Source organism: Mus musculus, chromosome 3, assembly GCF_000001635.26.
Source record: "Mus musculus strain C57BL/6J chromosome 3, GRCm38.p6 C57BL/6J".
NCBI classification, from domain to species: Eukaryota; Metazoa; Chordata; class Mammalia; order Rodentia; family Muridae; genus Mus; species Mus musculus.
Genome location: NC_000069.6, coordinates 65,552,470 through 65,560,558, shown reverse-complemented (window position 1 = coordinate 65,560,558; position 8,089 = coordinate 65,552,470). Strand labels below are relative to the sequence as shown.

Below are 8,089 nucleotides of genomic sequence, written 5' to 3'. Positions count from 1 at the left end.
TAGGAGCTTGTTCTGTCAATATAGAACATGCTCAAGGAGATACCTCAGCACAGTTTGTGGTTGACAGCACTAGCAACAACTTGAAAGTGCATTAATGAGAAGTAAACCATGAAGCATTCATACAACAGAACACGTCACTGTCATTAAGGAGAATGAAGTTGCACTCTAAGATAAACTGTCAATGAAAAAAAGCAAGGAATACAAACGGTGTATTTAATATCCCATCATCTCTGAAGGTTATATATATATATTCATCAATGTGATCCTTGGAAGGATCTTATGGGCTAGAGATGAAGTGTCACCTAAAAAGGCTCAAATGTCAGATGCCTGACTGCCAGCTGACAGGTGCTTTCCGGATATGGCTGGATCTTGAAGGCTTTGACCTAATCGTTTTAATCGATTAGTGAATTCATAATTAGATTATGAGAAGAAGGTGTTAACTGTGGAAGGTGGGACCTGACTGGAGGAAGTGGGTCACTGGGGACCTACCTCTAAGAAGTTTACTTTGTTCTGGTGTCTTCCTCTGTCCTCATCTCTCCTCTCTGCTTCCAGATCACAATGAAGCCAGTTAGTTCGCATTTTTTCACACCTTCCTTCACAATGATGTTCAGCCTCACTACAGTTCTCTATAGCAACAAATTAAGCTGATCTTGAGCCCAAATCTCTGAAACTGTGAGCTATAAGAAGACTTTTACTGCTTTCAAATTGTCTATGCAGGGTCATCATTGTTTGCCTGTTTGGGGCACAGTGAGAAAATGCCAACTAGCTCAGGTATTTAAGAAATTGGCAACAGCTTTTGTCTTTACAGGGAAAGTCTACATATTCTTTTCTGTTTTGTATTCTTGTGCACATACTTGGCTATTCAGAAAAGATGTTTTGGAAAAGCATTGCCATACTGGGAATTATACATCTTTCATTTTGTGCGTTCTACCTTGAATGTAAATGTTATAGGTAGACAAACACACTTTAATCAGCGCTATAATCACTCGTAGGCTGACCTAGATGAACCATTTTTAGCCAGGGCAGGGTGTAGAGATCAAATCTAACGAATGTTTCAGAACGTTTTCGCTTAGGATGACTGTCCTTAGAAGATTTATCTCTAATCCTGTCAAAGATTTGAAAGGCTACTCGGACCAGACAGAGACCTGAGAGGGGGTGGGGAATGGGGTCTTGAAAGTTATTTGCAATCTCTCCTTGGGTTCTAAAAACAAACCTCTTCCAGCAGAAATGTCATTCCAGCTCTCACAAGTACTCAATTGCTGGGACACTGTGTCAATAGACTGGTAAGTAATAGGATGGAAATCAAGTGTTTTCAGCAGTCTGTATTCTGAGCCTACCCTGGTTTCCTACAAAATTGTGCCAGGGAAGATCAGCCAAGAATACTCATAATCTGCTCATCATGAGAATAAAACGTGTCTCATGTTAAATAAAGCATATCTGCATATGTAAAAGTCTTATTTAAAAGAAAATTTGCCATCAAGAACCTGAACTAGTTATGGAAATGACGTTCAGTCTCTATTTTTAAGATGCATTAAATATGTATCTTCGTGGAGATGTGAGGAATTAATTTGCTTTGGGGCAAAATTTCCATTACTTCTGAAGTGGGTGTGGGAATTCATGCAGGGGCAGAGCTTGGGGAATTGGCAGAGTGGCTGAGGCTGCTGGGAGCAGAACTGCTCATTAGAAAAGGCCAAGGGAACACCCTGAGAGCTGCTGCATGTGAAACTGAGTCAGCGAGCACAACCTGATCACGGAGTGCAGAACAACAGAAACTGCCAGTCATGAGCCTGGGACCAGAGCTTTGCATGCTCCCTCTGAAACCAAATGCCTTCAGTCCACTGATTCTGAAGCTGAGTCCAGATGAAAGGTTCTGAACACTAGCCCAGGAGTGCTACCTCAGTCTCCCCTGCAGCAGAAACCCCTCAGAGAGAAATCAGGAGGAACCCTCCAGATATCAGGCCTGTCATCTGTGCCCATGGAACCTGATCACAGAGGAGCCAGCTGTTAAAACGTGGGTCAGTACTGAAGGCTGAAATAACTTCTGGATCAGAGTTCTTGAGGCTTCTGGGAAGGCCTTTTTTTCTGGCCCCTGACAACAAGCCCTTTAACAATCTAGGGCAGAGGGACTGGTTGACATAGGCACTAGGTAGTGGAAGTTGGGGACAGGAAGAGAAAGGAGGGAGAGACACGAATGGGGGAAGGGAGGGGAATAGCTCACAACTATCATCTTTTACTTTAGTTCCAGTGATCTGATGCTCTTCTGACTTCTGCAGGTAGTAGGCACGCTTGGGGTGTGCATGTATACAGGCAAAACATGTTCATTTGCCTTTCTGCTTTTCTACTGTGTGAGTATTATATGAGGCCTTTGTCAGATGAAGCCTCCTGGGTCTTGAGCTACATAGGATTTTCATTTAGATATTACCATGCCCCAAGTATTGTTACAAGACATTACCATACCTTAAGATCTTTAATCATAGGGGTGGGGGGACCTTTTGGGATAACACTGGAGATGTGAATGAAGAAAATACCTAACTTAAAAAGAAAAAAAAAAAAAGAATGAAAAAAAAATCTTTAATCACCTATGTAAAGCTCCTTTGCCCAGTAACATGGTGACGGGTTCCTAAAGCAGGATTTGGATATATTTGGGGGTTCCGCTTAATTTATGACACTACCATTCCTGCTGTTGCTACACTGTTACTATTAATGGATAAAATCTGATTGCATACCATAAACTAGGTGCTGCTCTGCTTTACATACATTAATGCTTTACATTATCTAAATTTGCCCACGACCCAGTTACTAAAATCATATGACTTTCTTGAACAGACAGGCCTGTGACTAAGTGGCTGCTGACAAACGGCAGTGATTAAAACAAAATTGGGTAACAATGATTCACAAAAACCTGCATTCCCACTCATCTAGCATGGCATGTATACACCAGCAAGTTCATTTTAAGATTGCAGAAGCTGTAGCTTTAGAAACATGCAGGTATGTGTCTAGAGCCATGGGTAGAAGAAACCTGCATTTACAAAGAATCCAGCTACTTTTATAAGAGGCATTAGATACACCAGGTTCAGTCAGCTTAAAAACCACTGAGAACAATGCTAGTTAAACTTATAATTGCTATCTTTAAAGTGAAAACCAGTTTAGAAAGTTTGACTTACACCCCTGAACAAAACACTATTAATGAGAAGCTGGAGGTGGGGGGTGGGGACGATGCAACTCAGTGCAGCATTGTCTAGCACGCACGCTCATGGCTCTGGGTTGCGAGCACCACAAAACAAAGACTCTAACGGCTTTTGAACACTTACTTTAGTTGAGTCTGTAAGCTAAGTAATTAAAGTGATTTTAAGATTAAATATAGGGAGACACAATTAGTTATAAATAAGTTATATAAACATGAAGAATACAGGAACTTACTAACCTAAATTAAATCAAGCGTTAACACTTGTTTGCTTCTACCCTTTTTTGCTTGCTTGTATCCTATCATCACTCATGGCCCATCACTGAAAGGTTTCATCTGCACTGTGAGTTAGTCCTATTTTTATGGCTTAAGTCACTCCTTGAATATTTTTGAGGGGACTTAATGCCTACACAGAACTGTCAGGTGACTCTTCTTCTGAAACTTTAGCCTTACACAAAGATGTTTGTCAGCAATACTTCCTGATATGTGCTAAATCTTTAAAGTAATCAACAACTTTAAATATGACAGAATTTCAGACTGTTATGACGTAATTTAACTGCCATGTAAAAACCCAATAATTAATATGAAGTACAGAATGGCTAAAAACTATTGGAATTCAACTCAGCTCCATTAATTTGCCTGCAAATGAGTAAGCAGGCTGGACAAGTCTGTTTTAAAAAAAACATAATACTGTCCTAAGAAAAAAAATGTACCTATCCAGCTTTTAAGGTTATAAGGAAATCATATTAGTTATTTGTATTTATATAGAAGTTTACAAAAAATATAGTCTCCAAGAATATTTCTAGTATCTAAGTTATTTTTGAAAAAGCATTTCAGATGAAAGTTACAGTCCTAGCGTAGTACTAGGGAACCCGAGGCTAGAGAATCCAAAACTCAAGGTCATTCTGGACAACTAGTGAGACCCAGATCAAAACAGAAGATCAAAAGAGGGTTTGTGATGCAATCGCTTACCATATACAAGGCCTGGTTTCCCTCCCTAGTACTGTAAAAACAAAAGATAAATAAGTAACAGTAAAAAAATGTGGGATGCTGCTAGGTGCACTGACTCTTGCCTGTAATCACAGTACTTGACTGAGACAAAAAGATCTTCATTGGTTCTAGTCCAGCTGAGGTACACACTGAGTCCCAAGACTGCCTGGACTGCAAAGTGGGACCTTGTCTTAAAAATGCCAACAATAAAGCAACAAAAAGCCTATTTTAAGATAAATGTACCAACTATGGAAAAAGCTGAAATTTGTCTGGGATTAGAACTTAATTCATGGGAGGCTGAGGTAGGAGGAAGGCTCTGGTTTTGAGATCAGACTATTCAAATATATGAAAAACAAAGTCAAGATTTAAATTTAAATTCTAAGGAATCAAATATGTATAAACTTTGTTTATATTAAAGAAAAAAAATTTAGGCCAGATATGATGGCTCAAGCCTTTAATCCCCGTGTTTAGGAGATGGAGGCAGGCTGAGGCCAGCCTGGTATACTGTGAGTTCCAGGACTGCTACACACACATACACCCACATACAAACATGTCTCAAACAAAGCTTTTCTAGTATATCATTATACAATACTGAAATATCTCAAGGAGTTTGTAGGTTCACTCCCTTGATGTTTCAACTATCTTGAAGATACAAATTATAGTTGTGCTGGTAGGAGGAAAGCCACTAAACGCCTTTCAGTATGTTTCACCCAGATTCATTACAAAACTTAGACTCTATACATGTATGTAATTCAGAACAATAATACATACTTATTACAGGAACTTAAAGTCATTATTATCATGGTGTAGATACAGTTTGAGATATTCACATATACTCATCAGGAATTTCATTACACTGAAATCTTGAGTTTACAATTCCTTTTAATGTTTTTTTTTCCATACACTTGAAAGTAGCATTTTCAATTAGCTTGTTTTCTTTATAGCTTTTTGCTGATGTAAGACTTGTTCCTTACCCCCAAATAAATTGTCTGCAAAATAAACAGTCATTCTTTTCTTGTGACTTACAGTTGAAAACTAGGTAATATACTTCCTCCATTCCCAAGCAGAAGAGGATAAGCAACATATTCTGAATAGATCTGTTCAGATTCAATCCTACAGTCTTCTAGTGAACAAACCAAACTAAATCAACCCACTCACCCAGCCAATCAGTCAACCGCCCAACACACAGATCAACTATTTAGTGTTTTGTTATTTAAATAGAAATAGAACAAAACAGAAGTTTTTAAGAATTAACTTTTATTTTTGCTTAGTTTTATTAAAAAAATAAATATGTCATAAAGCTTTTGTTTCCTTTAGGGAGAAAAAAAAGGAACAAGTTCCATAAAATCAAACAAGCAATGGTAACATGTCTTAACTTGAAAACAACTGGGGTCACTGGTTTACAAGTTATAACTGAATGAATGACTGCCACAGTTGCCCATTTCCTCCTGCCAATGGCAGCAAACAACAGGATCAACTAGGGCAAAATAAATAATTGTGTGGAAGCCCTGATAAGTGCTTAAACAGACTGATTCACTGAGACATCTGTACAGCTCTATCTTGCTTTAAATAACAAAGAAGTTCCCATAAAGTTTGGGTAAATGAGATAACCACAAACATACAAGGAGAGCTTGGTATCGGAAGGACTTCTGTGGTATATTTTATCAACAACCACTTTTCACTTCACTCAGGTTTCTGCTTTGCTTAGAAGTACTTACTATACCGCTCTGAACTGAGGCAACAGCACATTCACCTAACAGTGCTCTTGCTGGGCCAGTGGCACCGTTTCCAAGTTTGTGTTTCTATTAAAGTAAGTAGTGTAAGGTACAGTCAGCCACGAAATCCAGTGCATCTGGCAAAGCAGGCATGGGGTGAGCTTGTTGTCTTGAACAATTCAACTCAGCAGATATGGCTAAGAGTCTGTCTTGTGTGAAGCACAGGACGCAACCTTTCCACCTTGGTTGTAGATATCTTCTAGGATCTAATACCAGCCCAGGGTAGGTCTGGATTCCAAAAGAAATACTTTTAACCCTTACGACTGGCTTTAACCAACCTAGTTGCCCAACTCTGAAACTAAGGTAGGCAACAGTGAAAGAGGCTGGGTTTTCCATGGCTGAATGTTAACACATGTATCACACGTAACAATCAGGGAATTTTGCTGGTGACAATTTTTTTTTCAAATGGGCTCTTTATTATTATTTTACTTCCTCTGAATAGATCCTGAGTTCTCAGGAAAATTCTGGAGTTCTGAGTGGGTGATATATTTCAGTCCTGGTCACAGAATGAAAATTTCTTACCACCTATTAGACTTACATGAACGTATACTACCCCGAAGTACCATACAAAATGCTTTGGCTAGGTAATAAGCACGATAGTATCAGTTCCAGGTGGTTTATCAATGTTAAGTAAACAGAACCCTCACTTTGCTCATAGCCTCTTTGTTTTGACCAAACTTCTACCAGACCCAAGCAACGTTTAAATTAGCCTAGTCAGTTTTTTGGTTTTTTTTTTGTTTTTTTTCCAAATACTTCTACTAATATTGCTGCTGTCTATATGTACAAGTGTGAATGAAGAATATGCACTTTAGTCTTTTCCACACCAAGTACACTAACAATTAGTAAACAATTAAATAATAAGTGGCAATTTTAAAACCCCCTTTTTTTGTTTGTTTAAAAAAATTACTTTCTAGCACTTATTAAAAAATTGGGTCTGAAAAGTATCCTATTTCTGTCAAATGCTGTTTCCTTCCCAGTCCCACCCAAACCTGCTACAAATGCTGGATTGAGTTCATATCAAATAACTTAGTAGTACCAAGATTTTCAAATGGAAACAGTGTTACTGACTTCTTCATATTGGATAACAAAATAAGGGTAACTCTGGTCATCATTAAAAATGACAAAAATCTGAGGCTCAAAAAAATTATCCACACAAGAGTCATATAAGTCACTGGTGACACTGCCAGGGTTGACCGGAGGGGGCCTTCTCATGCCATGACTGCCCATTGTGTATCTGCCAGTTAACACTTTGGCCAAAAACATGAAATGGACTCCTTTGGAGGACTTCTTAGAAAAGTTATGAGAGTAGCTTGCCTTCTTTGCGAAATAACTGCCTTGTCCAAACATTGTAGCATGCTTTCCACAGACACGGGGATCAAAGTTGTGCTTGCAAATTCCATCTACTACATCTTGGGATGTTCCATGAAATAAGTGTCTCTCATTTATTATTCTGTCACGGCCAGACATTTTTCTGTTCATATATTCTTTTTTCCTAGTGCAAAAAGCAGACAAGCATTTAGGAGGAAGACATATAGATTAAGATAGTAAACAATGCATTTAAACTCTGCTTTATAGTTTCAAGGGTAAAGATATATTAAGGTTTAAAAGTAAAATGCCAAAAATCATACTATAGTTTGTCATTATTTTAATAATACTATTTATAGCTGTATTATTATTACATGTGTGCAACTACATGAAAATATGAACATATTAAACTCTATGCAAGTGTTTACTGTGTTGTATATTTGACAATAGCTATATTAAGAAATGCTCTTAAGTTTTCATACTTCTGACTCACCTTTTATATTTCTCCCAAAGAAATTGGTTTTGGACTCTCAATATTTGTAAAATTCTGTATTTAAATTCAGGTACAGTTTTATGAAAAAGGTTGTAAATGATTCGATAACTTTTATCTTCTGCAGAAACAGGCACTTGGATGAAGTCCTGAGATGGATGCATATAAACCCACGTTTCAGGGTAAAAGTTGGCTGAAGTTACTCCATCTGGGCAGATGATTTGTGATGAAGTTGCTTCAAGAGGCAGAGAAGCCTGAGTGGGAACCCCACCAAGTGTCCTAAAATGAGAAAAACACTAGGTAAAGCATTCAAAAATTAATACATCTCATATTACATAGTGCTTT

General features: G+C 38.1%; 1 protein-coding gene across 1 annotated transcript in view; it reads right to left on the bottom strand.

Moving 5' to 3' along the window:
* Window positions 1-5,040: 5,040 nt before the first annotated feature.
* Window positions 5,041-8,089, bottom strand: part of Tiparp (TCDD-inducible poly(ADP-ribose) polymerase) — a 27,072-nt gene continuing 24,023 nt past the window's right edge. Inside the window, exons 5-6 of the mRNA NM_178892.5 lie at window positions 7,748-8,023; window positions 5,041-7,441 (exon numbers count right to left, since the gene is read on the bottom strand). Of these exons, the coding sequence (NP_849223.2) occupies window positions 6,994-7,441; window positions 7,748-8,023 (724 nt within the window). The 3' untranslated portion in view covers window positions 5,041-6,993. The remainder of the gene's footprint in view (window positions 7,442-7,747; window positions 8,024-8,089) is intronic.